The sequence below is a fragment of the Phyllostomus discolor genome, chromosome 7 (assembly GCF_004126475.2).
Source record: "Phyllostomus discolor isolate MPI-MPIP mPhyDis1 chromosome 7, mPhyDis1.pri.v3, whole genome shotgun sequence".
Classification (NCBI taxonomy): domain Eukaryota; kingdom Metazoa; phylum Chordata; class Mammalia; order Chiroptera; family Phyllostomidae; genus Phyllostomus; species Phyllostomus discolor.
Genome location: NC_040909.2, coordinates 8,176,971 through 8,196,956, shown reverse-complemented (window position 1 = coordinate 8,196,956; position 19,986 = coordinate 8,176,971). Strand labels below are relative to the sequence as shown.

General features: G+C 49.2%; 1 protein-coding gene across 4 annotated transcripts in view; it reads right to left on the bottom strand.

The window, feature by feature from the left end:
• ANO10 (anoctamin 10) overlaps positions 1-19,986 on the bottom strand; it is a 111,044-nt gene that overhangs the window by 57,546 nt on the left and 33,512 nt on the right. For all 4 annotated transcript variants that reach the window (XM_028518339.2, XM_028518338.2, XM_036030456.1 and 1 more), the window contains exon 11: positions 19,638-19,766. In XM_028518339.2, coding sequence (XP_028374140.1) covers positions 19,638-19,766 — 129 coding nt within the window. The remainder of the gene's footprint in view (positions 1-19,637; positions 19,767-19,986) is intronic.

Here is a 19,986-nt window from a genome sequence, read left to right as displayed (position 1 = left end):
ATGCAGTTAGAGAACGGGCAAGAGACACGGACAGATGTTTCGCTGAAGGACAGAGAGATGGCAAATAAGCACATGAAAAGATGGTCACCTCATTAGCCGTCAGAGAAATGTGAATTAAAACCACGACGAGACGGAGCTCCAAACCCATCGGAATGGCTGAAATAAAAATCACTGGCACCGCCATTCCGGCCAGGGTGCGGAGAAACCGGCCACTGACCCATTGCCCGGGGGAATGCAAAACGGCAGTCCCTCTGACCACCAGTTTGGCATTTGGCAGCTGCTGGCAAAACGAAACCTGCGGTTACCACACAGCCCAGCAATGTTCCTCTTGGGCATTTATGTAGAGAAACGAAAACTTATGTTCACCCAAAACCCGTACAAAAATGTTCACAGTAGCTTTATCTGGAGTCGCCCCCAGACTGGAGAGAGGCCAGAGGTCCTCCAAGGAGAGAGTGGCTGATGCACCGTGGTGCATGCACACCACAGCACAACATCTGACCAGAGGAAGGAGCGGCTGCTGACGCACACGGTGACCAGGGCGAATCTCCGGGGAGCAGCGCTCAGTGGAGAAAAGCCAGTCTCTAAGCGGGATATGCTGCCCGGCCAGGAAATGGAAGACAGGCTGGTGGTTGCCAGGGGTTGGAGATGGAGAGGGTGGGGGCAGGTGGAGGGAGAGGTGGGCATGGCTATAAAAGGACTGTTCTGTATCTACACGTGCTAAAATTGTACAGGACCGAACACACGCAGACATAAGTGAAACTGGGAAATTGAACAGGATCAGCGAGTTGTATCCATGTCAACATCCCGATTTGCGACCTGGCTCCAGAGTTCTACAGACCGTTGCCATTGGAAGAGGCTGGGGGGAGGGTACACGGGACACCTGTGTATTATTTCTTACAGGTGCACGTGAACTTACAACTGCCTTGGTGAAAATTTCGATGGAAAACACCATCCAGTCACTACCTTGCTGTCGTCCGATGGGCACTTCCTTTTGTGTCCCGGGGACCTCACTCGGTGCGTCACTGTGCACGAGAGGGAGCGAGCTCGCGGAGTGGGGAAACACGTGGGATTCCATGAATGGTTCATTAAACCCACCAGATTCACATGAACACTCCCCAATTATCCTACTAAGTCATCCAGCACTTAGGTTCTGCATGCTCTTCACATCTCCAGCTCGACTGGGAAAAGGACGATCTCTTTAAATAGTAGGGCGCAATCACATTCAGTTTTTGTATAATCACACTAACTACCTAATGCTATCCCTGCTCATGGTCTAATTAAAACCGTTAGTGAGCAGGAATAGTCTAGTCTAACTCACGTGACCAATTAGCGAATTTTTATGAGCGACATTCACAATTTCACAGTCGCTCTTTAAAGACTCGCGTTTCTGGTGCAACAAAGACGGTTAATGCAAAGGAAAAAAAAGGCCAATGGCAGTAACAATGGAGTGGTTCACGCACAAAAGAAAACAGGAGCATGGTTACATCTCCAACATAAACGTGCGCACGCAGCCTGGCTGTCTGGCTGCGCCACTGCTGCTCGAGGGACACAAATTAGATTTTTGAAAAACTCACAAAATGCAGTCCGTACATCAATGTATTCGTCTGACTTGACACCAGCTGCACAATCTCAGGGAAAGGCCTGACAGGACCCTGGCTCTATCTAGCCTGACATCTCCAGGTCCGTTTGGCCGGAGAGTGCAGCCCAGCCAAACACTTCCACCATACTGAGTTAACGTCTGCCCAACGTCCAATCCCTCTCTCTGCCTTCATGAAAACCACCTTTTATAAAACCACCTCGGGCACCTTCCTGCACGTGTTAATCATGACGGCGGACGCTACAGAGCCGGGCAGAGGACACTCGCTGGCTGGGTTTTGCGTATGTCTGTCGGTGATGTCTCCCTGTACGGCTGGGCTGCACCTTGGCACCCGCTTTCAGTTTTAGGGTGTGCAGCCTGGATCCGCCTGCCTGGCCGAGAGGGCCAGGGCGAGAATGGGACCTCAGGCTTCCCTGGAAGCGAGGAGTGCCCTCCTAACTCGGTGCGAGGGCGAACCCGAGCGGTGGGCGTCCCCGCTGGCCCCTCAGGGCCCCGGGGCACGTGGCGATGACGTCCAGAGTAGAAGGACTAAGCCGTCAAGAAGCACGGCCTTGTCATGGACCCCCGGGGGGTCCTCGGCCCTGACTGTGCTTCCCTGGAGGGCCAGTCCAGGCTGGAAGCCGAGGCTGCAGTGGGGACGAGGGCCTGAGCCCCCCCCCCCCCACACGTCGGGGGCTGTCTAGGCACTTTGAAAGCACCGCCTTCCTTTTCTCCCTGTGACGGTGTTCTAAGGGTGGGAACTACTACCACCATTGCACAGGTCAGGAGCGGAGCTATAGGAGGTTCGATTGTTCCTCCAAAGTCCCGCGGGGGGACCAGACCTCAGCGGGGCAGGGGAGGCGGGGCCAAGCGGCCAGACTCTGGGTCTGTTTTGAACACACGAGGAGACTTCTGGGTCTGGGGCTGGAGTGAGGTGAGTCTGGGGCGACACCCAGGTTTCTGGCCGTAGACACTAGAATGACAGTGCTGGCATCACGGAAATGGGAAAGATGATATTTTCATTCTTCTTAGGCACTGAATTTTATTAAAAATAATATATTTTTTCTTAGTAAAAATATCCCTATAGGCAACTTCTACTTCCACCAAGGTGGAATAACCCTCCCTCTTGAAACAACATCCAACATTTTATACGACGACAGTTTTCAAGACACTGTGACAGCAGGCAGGAAAGGGCCGTGATGCCCGAGGGACCGGGAGCAAGGCGAGGCCAGTCACTCCAGCCCACTCCCAGAGAAGGGGCGGTGAGGACAGGGCGCCAACTGCCTGCAGGGCAGAGGACCAAAGAGAGCGCTGCACAGACACAGAGAGCTCAGGAAGTCCACGGACGGTGCCCCTCAAGGGGGCGGCAGTGACCAGCACATGCGTGTGAGCACTGCGAGCACACAGCAAATGGAGGCCACCTGCAAGCCGAGGGAAAAGGTCCTGGAAAGAAATCGACCCCGCTGACACCGTAGGCTGGGACATTCAGCCTTCAGGGCTGTAAGGGATAAGCTTCCGTGGGTGAAATCACCCAGTCGATGGGATTTTGTTACTGCAGCCAGGGCAGACGAATGCACACTGGGTGTAACCATGTGCAGCTCACCGTGCAAAGGGAACGCTCCCCTAACTGGTGTCCTTGCTCCAAGGACAAGCCCACGGGCCGCATGCTGAAATGTCAGAGCGCCGTCAGACTGCCTTAGAAGCTTCCAAACGCCTGCCCTCCACTTCTGCGCCCATCGCCCGCTCTGTGAACGAAGGCGGTCTGCAGACCATGTTTCAAGCAGAGCTGGTTTGTAGTCTTTCTGTGATTTTTTTTAAAGGCAACATTTAGTTTAAACATGAAACTTAAAACAAGGGCATGAATTTAAAACACATTAGGAACCAGATGCATGCCATGGGGTGAGAGGAATTACAGAAAAGCCCAGGGTTCTGATAAAGCGCATCTAGGCAAGGACCCCCGGGGTCCTTAAACATGAACTCCGCTGTGCCGTGTTGACGATGCCCCCTGAATCCTGTTTCCCTTTAGCACCTCCATCAGGCTCTGTAATCATACCCACAGAGCGCAGGACAGTTAGATGACAGACTCTCAGCTGGAGGACCGCTGCTTCTTCAACTGGCGATACAGGCACCAAACTTGCCAAACAGGTGCCCCTGAAGGGCTGACTCGGATGCATGAGCAAGAACACTCCCTCGAACCTGCCGCTGTGGGAGGAGCCAAAGCGGGGATGCCCGGCTTCCTGCTGGCCGCTCCGGTGGGTCTCTGATGGAAACTCATCTGTGCACTTGGTTTTTATTCTGAGCTCATGCTGGTTTGTTTGTTTGTTTCCTGCAGGCTAGTGCTCACTCATCTGCAAAAGCTTCGCACAGTTTCCAAATCACAAGTGAAACCACGTGTATCCTTTGAGCTCACAGGGACACGGGCTGGTGATGAGTAGAGACCGGCCATCCTAGTCTCAGGCCGGCATCACACCTTGGCCCACAGGTAGGCTCACGAGATCACAGAATATATTTTTTGCAAGCATGACTGCTTTGCAACTTTGCTGGCTGAACTTGACTCTTTTATGTCCAAGGAAAAGGTGATTGACTGTGATTTTTCTCACTTCTTTGCAATTCTTGTAACTGCAGGACTCGATGAGGAGGAACAAATATGCAACAGAATTTCAGAACTATACAGGTTCAGAAGATTGACCCGTGGCCACCTCCTGGTGACAGAGAGGGCTAGCCGTTCACCTAAGTCATTTCCTCCTCCATCTGGAGGCACAGCAGGAGCATGCTTCCCAGCCTCCCCGGGGCCATGTCGTCTCCCGGTGGCCAAGGCTGATTTTTCATGGCCAGTAGAGTGTGAGTAGAAGTGATCTGGGCTGCTTCCAGGCCGGGCCCCTAAAACCCTCCCTCTAGCCATCCTACACACTCCCCGCATCCCAGCTCTCACATTCAGGTCGCTGATCCCTTCTGTCCACGGTGTCAGGTAGGAGCCAAACTTCGTTCTTTCACGTGGGGACACCCAGGTGTCCCAGCACTGTGTATGGAAAAGACTGTTCTTTCCCCCACTGAATTGCCTTGGTGCTTCTGTCAAGAAACCAGCTGCCCATAACAGTGAAGCCACATTTCTGGACTCTCAGTTCCACTGCACTGATCTCCACGTCCATTCTTCTGCCAGCACTACACCGTCGTGATTACTGCAGCTCTGCAGCAAGTTTTTAAACTGGGAAGTCTGAGACCTCATGCTTTGTTCTTCCCTTTTTAAGACTGTCTTGGCCACGCTGGTCCCCTTGCATTTCCAGACGAATCTGGTGAGGAGGGAGTAATGTGAAGGGGACAGAGCCATTCAGTACGGAAAGACGTTTTGTCTCTCTTCTCCCCTCTTTCCAAGTTCCTAAAACGATGCCATTCATGGTGGTGGCAGGGGAAGGGAGCTGATGCATTTAGAAGATGCATTTAGAAGGGCAGAGGCCCAGTTTTCAGACGTGCTTCTTGGCCTTGCAAGCTGTTCTTCTTCTGTTTGCAATATTAATGTGTCAGCAACTGACAGGGACTCGGATGGAGGCTGGCCGCTCCAAACCTCACGTTTCCTGGCTGCCATTCCTCCCCAGATCCAGGGATCTGCTGCCAGTCTGATGTGCCAGCATCATCTCTCCGCTTTGCACTTATTTACTTGTTTGTTCTGCAACAGTGTTATCACTCCCGTTTTTAAATGACAACATTCAATATATTCTAGCACATCCACATAATATACTCAGAGTGTATTAAGTTAAAAAAGCCACCGAAATCAGCATGTTTAGGAAAATAAAACCAACTGAATGATGAATATGACGCAGCTTTTAAAAGACTGCCAACTTATCCCTTTAGTCAGGGCTGGGACTAACATTTGGGCTGCGGAGTGATCTCACCCAGTTTAGATTCACTTTCAGAATGAGCAGCACACCAATTGCCCTCTTCAGTCACCAGATCTTTAAATATCTTCATATTTTATTAATCCCTCTAATAAGCCATCCTTTAGACAATTTCTTCACTGGATTTAGAGATGTAATATTTATGATTACTTTTGTGATGCCAGAAACAGTACATCCGCGGAGGGCCGAGGTGCTCTGCCAGCCACGCGGGGGCGCCAGCGAGCGCATCAACACAGCGCCCCTGAGCGACTGATGAACAGGTCAGAGGGGAAACTGTTAAGAAGCATCATAGCTGGGAAACAATTTCAAGGGACTGGAGTGGTTAAAAGGTATACCCACGGAGCAGACTATATGACACAACTGATACAAAATTTAAAAAGAGGTGAAACCAAATGGCAACAGAAGTCAAGAAAGTAGTTACTGTCAGCCGGCAGCAGCTGGGAAGAACAAGAAGGGGCTTCCGGTAAACCCGTGTCTCCCAGGCACGTTCACTCCTGGACGCCTCACTGGGCGCGGTGCTCAGCCGCGGCACCCACCGTGTTCCGCCGTGCCCAGCGCGCTCCCTCGCATAACGTGCACCCAGGCGTTTGGCCCCAACGTTCAGGAAAAATATCTTTCATTTTTAATTTTTTAATTGATTTTTTATTTATTTATATTTACGTATTTATTTGTTGTATTCTAAAGGAATTTTAGGATTTATTTTTGAACATGTTATGGTACAAGAAATTTTACGTAACAAATAATTACAAAACACAAGAGCAGACACAAGGCATGTCAGGTACTACCCATGTATAATGCGCATCCTTGTTTTTCCCTCAAAAATTTGGGCAAAAAGTGCACATTACACATGGCAAAATACGGTGTATATATGTTACATTTTAAGTAAAAGCTTTCTAAAATATTTTGAATATTTACTTAAAATAGCCTATAAATCTTATAAAATGTAGCATCTGTATTCTTATTTCTGCCCTACTTTAAGCAGTAACAGCAGACATCCCTTAAATTCTCTTAGGATCTAAAATAATTTCTACTTAATTTTTTAAAAAGATTTTATTTATTTATTTTAGAGAGGGGAAGGGAAAGAAAAAGAGAGGGGGAGAAACATCAGTGTGTGGTTGCCTCTCATGTGCCCTTTGTTGGGGACCTGGCCTGCAACCAGGAATTGAACTGGTGACCCTTGGTTCGCAGACCAGCGCTCAGCCCACTGAGCCACACCAGCCAGGGCTCTACTTACTTTTTGACTTCAACGACAGTGGAAAAACGTACACACAAATGCATGTATGTAAATACGTGGCATACACAATAGATATAATACACACGCAAACACATACACCATGCTGCCCTTTAGTGGCTTGGAGAAAAGTTACAAAGGATTTAAGTCACAAATTTATGGACTCCTAAGTGTAATGAATTTCTGGGAAATTTTTCAGATTTTTTTCAATGGTTTTATAGTAATAAAGATTCATTTTCAAAATGCCCCTTATGGAATTAAACTATTACAACATGCCCAGCACGCTCCTTATAGATGATGTATTGGATATGTTATAGTATGCTAACAAGGGCAGGTTTTGTAGTTAACTAGGAATCAGTTGGAATAACTGGAACCCCTATTACTAGTCCAGAATAATTTCTCATTTCAGAGCGAACAGCAGCACCAAAGCCCCAGCAGGTGACATCTGCGCAAAGTCCCCGTGAGCGGGAGACAGTCCACGACAGCAAGGCACCGAGAATCCAGGCGTTCCCATTTGGGTTCTCTTCCCCGACAACAATGACAAAAAGAGTCGAACAGACAAAAAGCTATCGAATAAACAAAACAAGGACCAGATGAAAATGACAACTCAATGTCCAACACTGAACTCAATAATGTTAAATGTGCATTTACAAATGTGGAAGAAAACTTTCACGCAGGAAATTTTAAAACTCAGACCAGAAACATCAAACAAACAGGAAGGTATGACATGGGAGTGACAACCCGGAACAAATGAAAGAGAAAGATAAATATCCTCTTAGAAACGATGTATAAATTACAGAGTGGCCAGGGGAGAATGGATGGAAATGACAATATGAGGGACACCAAAGAAAGACGTAGAAAAACCCTGGCTGGCGTAGCTCAGTGGATTGAGCATGGGCTGCGAACCAAAGCATTGCAGGTTCGATTCCCAGTCAGGGCACATGCCTGGGTTGCAGGCCATAGCCCCCAGCAACCACACATTGATGTTTCTCTCTCTCTCTCTTTCTCCCTCCCTTCCCTCTCTAAAAATAAATAAATAAAATCTTTTAAAAAAGAAAGACGTAGGAAGTCAGGACAAAAATGAAACGGAGATGTCAAAAGGAAAGGAAGCGATCGATGTGGAAGGCAGGCAAAGAAGACCCCACACACACACAACTGGAGACCCTGACGACAAAAACAAATAGGACACGGTTAATGTTAAAAATGATTCAAGAAAATGTTCAAGAAATGAAAGAAGACCTGAAACTGTACTGAAAGGGCCCACAGTGTGTCCGTGCTCTGGACCAGTCAGTTCTGAGGCACAGACGTACAAAACGATTAGATTTTAAAGATAAACTCTAAAAAGGAATAACAAAACCCAGGGCCCCAAATCAAAACGACCAAGACGCTCACGGAAGGAGAGAAACCAGGCCAGTCTCGCAGTCTGACAGCAGTAACGCGAGACGGCACTGCAGTGACCGTTTCCCGACACTGTATGATCCAGCCGCGTTACTGAAGAGCAGTCTGAAATATCCAAGAACTCATGAACTCTGCTCGACGACCCCTTCATGATGCAGAGCAGGGGTCGCGGCCACAGCCTCGGCCGTGTCTGGCAGCTGTGAGGAAGGGGGCCCTGGGCCCAGCCGGGGGGGCCCCAGTGGTCAGCACACCGTCGATGTTCGCGATGCTCTGTACCAGAGAACAAGTGTCACAGAAACAATGAAGGAGTCAGGAACTTGGGCAAGTACCAAAAAGATGTATCAGCTTATCCAGGACTAAAAAAAAACACATGTACATGCTGGATATTCTGACAAAAGAGAAATAGTAAGTAGAAGTTTTTCCTGGTGGCTCCTTTCGGACAACTGATCCCCATGAAAGAATATTAGTAAACTGCACTCCTTCTGCTCCAATCCCACCGCCTTTTGGCTGTGAGACACCCCCTCCACCTGGCTTCCTTGCGCGCCAGTGACCACAACGGTGCAGCCTTCATTAGTGGCACAGATGGTGCCAACTAGTTGCTACGTGAAACACTGAGATGGAAAGGACGATGGGACCGCCGCAGCCCTCCCTGCACGTGCAGACGTGGGCACAGCCGGGGCCGCTGCCGGCAGCTCGGGGACAGTCGGATCCCGACGTCCCGCAGCTCGTCCTCCACCTCGGGCTCAGGCTGCCCTGGGGAGGCTGGATCTTCAGACTCAGACACACGTGGCTCATAAACCACACGCATGCACACATACATGCACACGCATGTGCACGTGCGTGGGTGTAACAGTGTTTCTGTCCTTCGGTTGCAAGACAAGGGTTTTTAGCTAAAACATGTAAGATAAGAAGCTGTTTTCTAGAAAGTAATCAACATTTAAAATCTTCCCTTCCCTCACCCTGGCTGGTGTAGCTCAGTGGATTGAGCATGGGCTGCGAACCAAAGTGTTGCAGGTTCGATTCCCAGCCAGGGTCCATGCCTGGGTTGCAGGCCACAGCCCCCAGCAACCACACATTGATGTTTCTCTCTCTATATCTCTATCTCCTTCCCTTCCCTTTGTAAAAATAAATAAATAAAATCTTTAAAATCCTCCCTCTCATGGGTTTTAACATCTCTGGAAATAGTAGCTCATTTTCAGTAGCATTTATAATGGGAGGAGGAACGTATTTTATTCATCAGGATGAACTTAGATGGTGATATCAACATGTGACATTTATAAGCACCGGGGAATCTAGGAAATGGTCTCATTCAGATGCTAATTTAACCCAGTCTTTGTAACATGGCGCCTTGGGGGCCACAGAACCACCTGAAGCCCCTCCGAAACTTTTAGGCTACAGGCTGAAGGGGGGAGGGGAGAAGCAAAACAAGTAACTACAAAAGAACGACAACCTATCAAGATAACTAGAAAAACTGTGCACTGATCAAATTTATACCATTTTACCAAATCCAACTACTCTGTCAAAGTTTACGACGCTAAAATAATGACATGCAAGCCCGGCCCAGTTTTTGCGTGTGTGTGCCCCTTTGTGGTGGGACGTGGTGCCCCTCCGTGGTGGACCCCCATCCCTGAGCCCTGGCAGCCCCTGGCCTGCTTTCTGTCCCTGCGGGTCTGCTTTTCCCAGAGTAAATCAACAGGGTGGAGCCTCCGGAGTCTGGCTTCCTTCACTTGGCAGAACGCACCTGAGACTGACCCCGACTGCGGCTCATCCCAGACTCCCTTCCGTTCCCATGGCGTGCACGCCCCGCAGATCGCCTGTCCACTGGCCAGCTGCAGGACGTTTGCGCTGACTCCGTTTGGAGGTAATGAAAGGCCACTATCATGGCTGCACACAGCTTTTTGTGTGAACCTCAGTTCGTGCCTCCTGGGTAAACACCCAGGCATGGAATTTCTGGGTCCTACAGTAAGTATACGCTAACTTCGTAAGAAGATGCCAGAGTGTTTTGCAAAGCGCCCGAGCCCCTCTGCATCCCACCCAGCCACGTCGGGGAGGTCTGACTGCTTCGCATCCTGACCAGTGGTTTTTCTCTTTTGACCATTCTCCCAGGCGTGTGGTTATATCTCCCGGTGGCTCCCATCTGCATGTCCCCAGTGACTAGTGAGGCAGAACTGACCTGTTTTACTGCCAGTCAATGGTATGGTGTGTGGGGTATGGCTGGCACAGGCTGGCCCAATTTTGGGCACAAAATCCCAGGGCACGCCCAGTAAGTGGTTCTTGAGGTGAGTACTAATACGATGTTCTGAGTTTGCGGTGCAGCCAACGTGGGAAGAGTCCCCTAAAGGACATGTGATATTAAGCGGGCTCCAGATGTTGATGAACGTGAACTCAGAGGCGCTATTTCCGCTGAGGGGAAGAGCACGAAAACAGGCCTCAGAAACGAGCAGGGGAATAAACGCTCTGCCTGTGGGGCGAGCCCTCCTTACGGAGCAGGGGTGTGATGTACCATCTTCGTGTCTCCAGTGCAGACCAGACCCCCGGGAACTGTGTCTCCAGAGGAGACACGATGAGGTACGTGAAGACACAGGAGGTCGGCCTACAGCGCTGGTCTTTGGAAACGGCAACTCGGCAGTTTGTGCTTCTGGCAGCACGAGTGAACGGTGAGGACGCGGGCGTAAAGGAAGAACTGCGGCCTCACCAGCAGGACCGAGGAGGCTGGGAAAGTCAGGGCAGGCGTGAGAACAGTGGAGAAGAGCACTCGGCAGACCCCAGGGCTTTGGGACCCGTGCGGGAGGAGCAGAGGAAGCCGGGGGCTGCCGGGACCCTGGAGGCAGAGGAGGGCAGGGCTGTGGTACAGGGGGGCGGGCCGCCAACCTGTCCACTCGCACAGGGACAGGGTCCTCAGGCACAAACCGGTCCGTCCCCCCACACCCCAGGCGGTGGCTGCCCCCTAGTGAGGAGAGGGCTGGAAGTGCAGTCTCCTAACGGGGAGACGCGGTGGACGCTGTTTTCAGTCTCCCCACTTTCACATAATCGGAACGGCCACGCAGGGTTTACGCTGCTAAGGGGAAACGGGTATTGCAGTTCTGCCTGAGCACGTGTGTTAAAAGACACCATTCTGGAAGGAAATGTAAAGGGAATGTGAAATATCACCAGGGGTTCTCAGCCCCCCACCAGTCCTGTCCCCCCTCCCGCGCCCCCCCACCCCTAATGATGCTTCATCCCTCAATTCAGGCTCTTCACTCTCCGCCCACACCCCACCCCAGCAAGCCCTGCCTGGTCCCCGATTTCACCATTCCCATGCTCGCTCCTGCCTGGGGAGCCGCCCAGTGTCCCTCTCTTCCCTCTGTAAAGGGTCCCCCCCACACAAACCCCCGACCCCCACCTGGACTCCCCTTGGATCTGATACTTCTCCACATTTTCTATCCAACACTCTGGACACAGTGGAAGTTTCTCATGTTCTCACAGTCCACTTCCAATTTCCTGAGGTCGGACTCGCTTTCCATCTTAGGGAAAAGAAGAGGAAACCAAAGTGCTTTCTTACTACCTCCCCACTTCCCGAGGGAACAAGACGTGTGGCTCACTGGTGTGCGGGCTGAAAAGGAAGTGCGTGGGGGTGGTGAGCAGGTGCTGAGGGTGCTGGGCCCGGGCGGTGAGCACGGGCGGGGCGCAGCGGGGGGTGTCGGAGGCGCAGGCAAGTTGGCGGAGCCCTTGACAGCGCCCACCAAGAGCAGACCAGAGTAAGAGCCCTCACAGACAACTGCCCAAGTCACCCTGTTTGTCCTTGGACAGTTGCACATTCACATGCGAATACGTACATAGACGGTGTTCTGGGATTTCACTCGGAAGGAAATTATGTAGCTAGACTTGGAAGGCGTGACTTAAAGAGTGCGGAGAAAGTGCCGAATTTCCGAATTCTTAATCCTTGTACAATTCTTTTCTGAAAACAACTTCATTGGGAAGATAAAACTGATATCTTTCGGAAGCGTGAGGCTTGCCTTTTCCTCCATGTTCTAGGCCAAGATCAAGGGGAGGTTCACCACTGCTAATAGCTTAAAAGAATGCAAACTTGTGGGGCAAAAGGGGGAAAATCGGGACAACTGTAATAGCATAATCAATAAAATAGAATTTAAAAAAAGAATGCAAACTAATTTGCAAAAATTGGATCAACAGAGTCATATTTAAACGGATTATGTACTAACCACCAATGTGGAGGGCACTAGGTCCTCCAACAGCACAAATATGTCCCGTTATCTGACACATTTAAAAGCTGGGCCCCTGATTCCGTGCTCCCCAAGGACAGAAGCAGCTCATTCAGGTGGCACACCGGGGATCAGTAATTCCTCAATTAACCCCCAAAAGCTGAAATGAGGAATCATAAAAAAATGTATATCTTTAACATTCTATTTTAGCAAACACTGAAAGTGCATTTATTTGCAGGTTCTGTGAGGTAGGGCCCAGGGATGGACTCCCTCACCATCTTCCATGTGTGAACAACACCCCAAATCCAAGGCCCAAGATTCCCAGGTCTGCCTCCGTTTAAAACAAGCGGCGTGAAGCCGTGTGAAGACAGAATCTGAAAGCTGCCCGTATTTTTATGATTTTTCCCCTAATCTTTTATAATTGCCTCGTCTTTACCCAATCTGATAGTAATTTGTCTTTATGGAGTCTTTCCAAAGTTTTTCACAGAAATGACGACTCTCTGTTTTAGCACACACATCTCATCAGTTTTCATTCCATTCAATTAAATCATGCCAATTACAGGAACAAGAATGTAGCGTATAAACAGACTTGAGAACAAAATGCCTCTTGGGGGGCACGTCACTGGGGAAGCGAGCACCTTCCCCCGGCCCCCACCGGTGGGCGGGGCGAGCCATGCCCCTCTCAGCACTGCCCAGGGTGGACAGGCAGAGCCGGTCTCTGGAAGCCTCCGGCTGCACCGTGACTTAGCTCTAGGGGGATTCTGTCGGGGGCATTTCTAAAGCCAGGGCTATATCCCAGCCACACAACACAGAACAATGCCCCCTTTGGATAAAATCTGAGAGGGGACAACCCATAATATAACTGAAAAGTTACCAGGACTACCACAGGAGTGGAGGAACCAGAGAAGGAAGGGGAAACCCCAGTTTAATAATTCCACTCAAAAGTGCCCTGCTCCAAAAGTCAGAAACCCTATTTAGCTTCCCAGGTACCCAACACATGCACATTCCAGCCCTGGGAAGGAGGGACCAGACCAATGAAGTTGGTTGTGGGTTCCTTCCTAGGCAAGGTTTTAGATTGAATTCTCACAGCTTAATCAGACCTTTCAATGAAGTGAAGAGCAGAAGAGCTCTTTTTCTGAAATGACGACAATAACTAGCATACTGCATACTTACTCTGGCCAAGCAGTGAAATGAGCATAACCACATGCATTTACTCGCTCACCCCCAGGACGTCTGCAGGTGCTGAACTCGTTGAAGGACACGCAGCTTGTCAAAGATGGAGTCGGGATTCGAACCCAGAGCCCACGGTCTTAACCACTGTGCCAGACTGCCTATTCAGTTTACCTTTTCTTATAAATAATATCAGTCTACTGCTTTGCCTGAGGGTTTTGTCAGTTACATGTCCCAAAGGTACACCAAAGTCTTTAATTGTAAAGTTGAAGTTTAAGTCTTAACTGCCACTAACTACATGTTCACAGAAAGAAAGAGTTATTCATTCGTTAATAAACATTTAACAAACAATTGCTCAATCACTTGAAAACACAGTTAAAGTAATTTAATGGGCACTCCTCAGTGACTGAATATTCGCGCACACTGGCCCTTGCCCACACTCCCTTCCCTTCTCTCTAAAAACGAAAACGAAAAAAGCCCAACAGAGTTGTACACCTGAAATTGATATGTTATTAACCAACGTTATCCCAATAAATTTAATTTTTAAGTGAAATTTCAGTAGTTTTTTTTAAAAAGGCAACACTAGATGGCAGTAAACACACAAAAGTTGTATGACACAGTTACTAGCATTCAGTAATGATCATTTTTTGCCCTTTATTCAACTGTAGGCAGCACTAAATCAAGTTTTATAAAAGAAACCTAAATAAAAATTAAAATTTGCTGGCTTTGAAAGTATGAACCAGAAAAGCTCCTGAAATGATCGATTCATCCACAATCTGAGTATGAGAACTCTCAATCAATTCCAACATTACAATTATATTCTCTAGGTCCTCTTGGTTAAAAACATTCTAATAACATGAACTTATTTTAAATGTTACTTAAGTTGGAAGAAAACAACTTTTAAAATAAATATCTTAAACTGTTTTTTACATCAAGGTGTTAAAAATTTATATAAGCATTTACTTTATATCTATGGTGTATTTATTATGGCTTTTTTGAATTAGTGAAATTTCTACTCTTTCAGGGGCCATAAATGAACATGGGGAAGTACAGTATGTGATTCATTTCATATGCTACTAGCAAAACATTTTTTAAACTCAATAAACTAACACTTTATCTAGACCACAGGAAAAAATAGGAAATAAAATATAATTTTAAGATTTTTACTCCCCAATTTGAAAAGACACTGCAGATCAAAGAGAAAAATCTTCTAAACAGAAACATGTTAATTTGACCCACTGGTCATTCTGAGACTTTTCTGTAACATTCTGGGTTAGAATTTCAGTATGATTTTACAAACTTACATGGTAACAAAAAACTTGCATTTTCAAATTTATTTGTAAACTTTCCACTTTTTGGATTCATTACCAGACCAGATGGCACGCAGCACAGGTCTCTGCAACACTAGGATAAAATTAGCTAACTTACTAATTTTTTGGTTCGTTCTAACACTTTCTCTGAGCTTGATGTTGTTCTGACACAGAAAATTCTCAGCTTAAAAACTAAGGGAGGGTCCTCTCCAATGTATGAAAGTCAATAAAATAAAAACAAATCTTTAAGTACACTAATAAGGTAGAAAGCAAAGACTTACCCTAATACCAATCTGTGCCCATATAACCCAACTTTCAATCAATAGTTTTTTTAAAAAATTAGAAAATAAAGAGCTATAATTACTACAAACGCACAATCAAAATAGCCAAAATGTTCTTGAAAAAGAATAACAAAGTTGGGGGGGTCTCACACTTCCTGATTTCAAAACTCACTACAAAGCTACAGTAATCAGAGCAGTGTGGTGCTGGCAAAAAGACACATATAAGTTATCTCCAATTCACCAAGTTGCACACACTGAATAGGTACAGCTTTCTTTCTGTCAATCACACCTCAGTAAAGTGGTTAAAAAGAAAAACATAGACATATAGACCAATGGAATAAAGAGCCCAGACATAAGCCCTCCCACACACGGGCGAATGAGCTTTGACAGGAGTGCCAAAACAGTTTACTAGGGGAAGGGCTGTCATTTCAACAGATGCTGCTGGACATCCACATGCAAAAGAATGAATTACTTTATAGCACATGTGCAACTTAACTCATAAGAGATCAAAGATCTAGACTTAAAACCTAGCACTATAAAACTAGAGGAAAATATAGAACAAAATTTCATTCCATGGGATTTAACAATAACTTCCTAGACATAAACTGAAAGCAAAGACAAAAAAAAGAAAAAGTAGAAGTTGGACTTTTGTGCGTCAAAGGATAGTATCAACAGAGTGAAAAGGCAATGCACAGATTGGCAGAAAATATTCACAAATCATAAACCTACTAAGGGGTTAATATTCACAACATAACAAAGAACTCCTACAACTCCAATTGAAAAAATCAACAACACGGTTCAAAAATGGACAGAGGGTTTGAGCAGACGTTCAGTATTCACAAACGGCCACTAGGCACACGAAAAGACACCCAACGGGCATCTTGACCGCCAGGGAAATGCAAAGCAAAACTTCCAGAGGCACCACCTCACTCCCATCGGGCATCGTTTTTGGAGCCCGGTTGCATCTCAAGTAAACGTACTGAGCTGTACATGCACGTGGGCGTGCGTGTGTGGGTTAAACGTGCACATCTTCTCAACTATGTTTAGAAGCAGAAATCTGAGGGAAAAACTACACAGACAGCTCGTCTTTCCCCAGCCCCTGACCTCACTGCGGACTGAGTGCCGTTTAATCAGGGAATGAAACGTCAGCACGTGCCGCCTCAAGTTCTCTGAGCGGAGCTCGGAGAAGGTTACAAACTAACACACATGCTCCTGGGATGAACACTGAGTGTGCATTTGTCAGAAAGCAGTGACATCCATCTTGCATTTTAAAACAAAAACACTGAAGTGCCCGTTTTCTCTTTCATAGCTTAATTTATTAACTCCATGTTCACCCAAACACGGAACAGCAGACCTCGCAGAACTGGGTGTCGGCTCCAGGGAGTCGTCTCTCTCGTTTGCGGACACAGAGGAGTGGACCTCGCCCGGCTCTCACGGGGCTGGCAGGGCAGCCGAGAGCCAGACCTCACTGCATAAGTAAGTAAGCCTACGAGTGCGTGCAAGGCTTGTGGCTGGAATCAGCGTTATGGAGGAGACAGACACCAGGCTCCGTGGAGCCAGCCGCCAGTGGAGCTGAGACGGAGAATCAGGGAGGCCTGGGAGCCCCAGGGGACCTGAGCTGAACCTGATAAATGAGAGGGTGAGCCAGGCACAGAGAGAGGACAGCGCCTGTGCCGAGATCCTAACCGCAGAGACAAGAAAGGTTAATAAACAAGAAAGGGAGGACTTCTGCTTCTGAGAAGAGTAGAGGCACTTTCTACTACTGCCCTCGCCAAGCACAGCTAAAAGCCACAGACGTTATATTACGGGGAGGGTGAACGGAAGAAGACCCTGGAAGGCAGGAAGCAGGCAGAGGGACCGGAGAGCCCAGGACGTGAGGACTGGCGCGGCGGTGGGTCCCCAGGGCTCTCTCTGCACCTCACATACCCATGACCAAGTGCCGAGGAAGCTGGAGCCCCAGAAATGACAATGGGGACCAAAACCAAAAGCCAAGGAAAGCCTGCTTCCTCCAGCCAAAGGACTGGAAAGGGGCCGTCTGGCTGGAGAGAAAGCTTCAGACAAGAGCGCACCCCCCCCACCCCCCCCCCGCCGCCAGACAGCACAGAAATGCTGTGGCTCCGCCTGTGTCCCGCCAGCGAATGTCTTGGGGGAGGAGCCTGGCCTCACGCCCCCGCCAGCCTGTAACACGGGGCCTCGCCTCACCAGAGAGGGCCAAGCAGGGAGCCCAGTGTCCCACCCTCGCTGAATGGTAACGAGCACACCCACACCCCTACCTTGTCAGTGGAGACGCGTGGAGAACTTGAACTTCCACCCCTCCCTGGCAACAACAAGGTTCCCCTCTGCCCCCCACTGGGGCTGTGTCACAAGTAGTTCAGTGGCGAGCCAGGACTCCCACTCCCACCCAGCAGTCGGGAGGCCACCCCCTATGTCCGTGGATGCCAGGTGGGGAGCAGGAATGAGGTTATGGTCACCCCTCCCAGCAGAAGAGGTGTCAGCGAAAGCCGGAACTCCCCTGCCTGTCCAGGAGTGAGGAGGAGCCCCCTCAGGTGACGATGGAATCCAGTGGGAAACTTGGACTTCCACCCCTAACCGGCGGTCATGGGGTAACATGCCCTGCCCCTCACCCTCACACCAGAGTGGTGGCAGCGGCAGGGCAGGGGGGGGGGAGCAGCTAAAACGTACGATTTAGATAAGATCCAGAGTCGTCTTGTAACACACACAACACCCGATGTGTCCCACCTTCAGTAAAAGTCACCCATCACAACAAGAACCAGGAAAACCTCGACTTGACTGAGAAGATACAATCAACAGACAGCAGCACGGAGATGAATGCGATGCTGGAAGCATCTGGGGCGGATTTTAAAGCAGCCACGTTGTGAGTGCCTGCAGATCAGACTAGCACAGCTGGCCTGCAGCGCGTGAGGTCAGCCATCCGCAGAGCAGTCCCGGAGGCCAAGAAATGTCCCAGATTAGGAGGGAAGAACCAGGCGCTGACTACCTGATTAAGTAAGAGATCACCAACACAAGAGAAGCAGCAGGCAAATCAATGAGGATGCGCAGAAAGGCTGGGCCTGCCAGAAATTCGGAGAAAGTGAGGGCAAGTTCGAGACCCGGGCAGCACTGCTCAGAAGCCGGCAATGGGAGGCAGGCTCCGGCGACGGCAGGGCTCCGCTTGGCATGGGGAAGGCTTTTGTGCCTCTCAAGACTGTCACACTCCCCTTGAGCTGGTCCTCAATTTACCAGGAAACATCCTAATAACCAATTCCACGTATCCTTTAATACCATTGTGACAGTCACTGGAAATGTATCTTCTTCCAGGAAATCAACCACCTGGCCTTCTCATCAATCCCTTCTGAGTCTCATTAGTGTCGAGCATAAGTCAGTCCACCCCCAAAGCCTGGTCAGCTCTGGATGCACTGCTGGCGAAGGCAGGCTCCTGGATCTGCCAAGTTGAGGGCCGTGTCCTAAATGGAGAAGGTACACGGCGAACCTGGCCAGCTGGCCATGCGCTGTCTCAGGGCCCTCTCTGTTCTGATCTACCCACTTCCACAGGTAATAAATCAGCCTCGCAAAGAGCTCTCCAAAATCCTATCCAACTCACACATTCAAAATAGAGCCACTTATGTCTGCCAAAGCTGTCCTCTTTCCCCTCCTACTCACCGCCGTCTAAAACCATTCTCCGAAACGCGTCTTCCACATATAGCATCCGCCATGAGCACAGATTCCCGTCAGATCTGCTGAAAGAGCGAAGCACAGAGACTGCGCTGCTTTAGCCACTGCGGGAAATGCACACGTTCAGGACTCCGTCTTCTTCGGGCCTGCCCTGAGTCTTGGGCCCCGAGGCCCTAGCGACATGAATCACCGCTTTCTGTGCCTACCAAATTTTGCTTTATGATTTCCACAGCTGTTCTATTTTGTAAATAGCTAAAAATGAAAGGTCACAGTATCCCTGACAACCAAAATCACCAGCAACCAAAAATTCCCTGCCGATTCTCGTTTGCGATCGGTCACTGCTTAACTGTCGGAAGACGTCAGCTACAGCACGCCTCACTCAGAAGCGTGATGAAACGACCCCGTAGCAGCACAGAGGCAGCCAGCGTGCGCTGTGCACGGGCCTCCTTCACACTGCAGCGCGCCCGGGAGCTTCAGAGTGGGTCCCGATGAACGCCACGCCTGTCGCAAATGAGACTTAAGCAAACCACTCCCCAAAAGCATTTTCCAAGGCTTTATTTGTTTGAGAAAGTGCAAGTGACAGGTCCCTAGGAGAGACTAAAAAAGAAAAGCACACTAAGTCGACAGAACTCCACTTCAAACGAGACCCACCTGCCCGGCACTGACCAGGCCAGGTCCGCGGCCAGCAGACTCAGCCCCCTGTCTGCCCCCCGGCGGCTGTCGCTCAGTCCTGGACGAGACCCGGGAAGGCACCGCCTCAAACTCACGTCTTCCCGTCCCCTGAAATGCTCTGCCTTCTCGCCCGTAAATGCATGTTGCTGCACTGCCAGCCAGACACGGCGCTGCTGCAGGGTAACAGAGCATCTGACGTGGAAACCATCCGAGGCAGATTCAGACTTTCACTTACCTCCACGGCTACTACAATCAAAATGAGGTCGGCTTTGGACTCCGGAAAGAGTGCGTTCACTTGCGGTGACATTCCGATCAGAGCGCAGTTGGTGACCACAGATATGACACTCATGGTCTCAAAAGCCAACTGAAAGAGAAGCGTGTGAAGTTAGAAACCGCAGTGACTGCGTCCGCATTTCTGCACCCTTGTTCGTATTACTCAAATCAAGGGAAAGCCTTCTTTCGCTTAGTTCTCAACACGCCGAGTACATTTTAAATCTTTTCTCTCTACTGCTATATTTTCCCTGGCTTAAAAAAGCCATACTGCTAAAAGGTATTTTAGATACTTTTGGCTTAAATACCCCAAA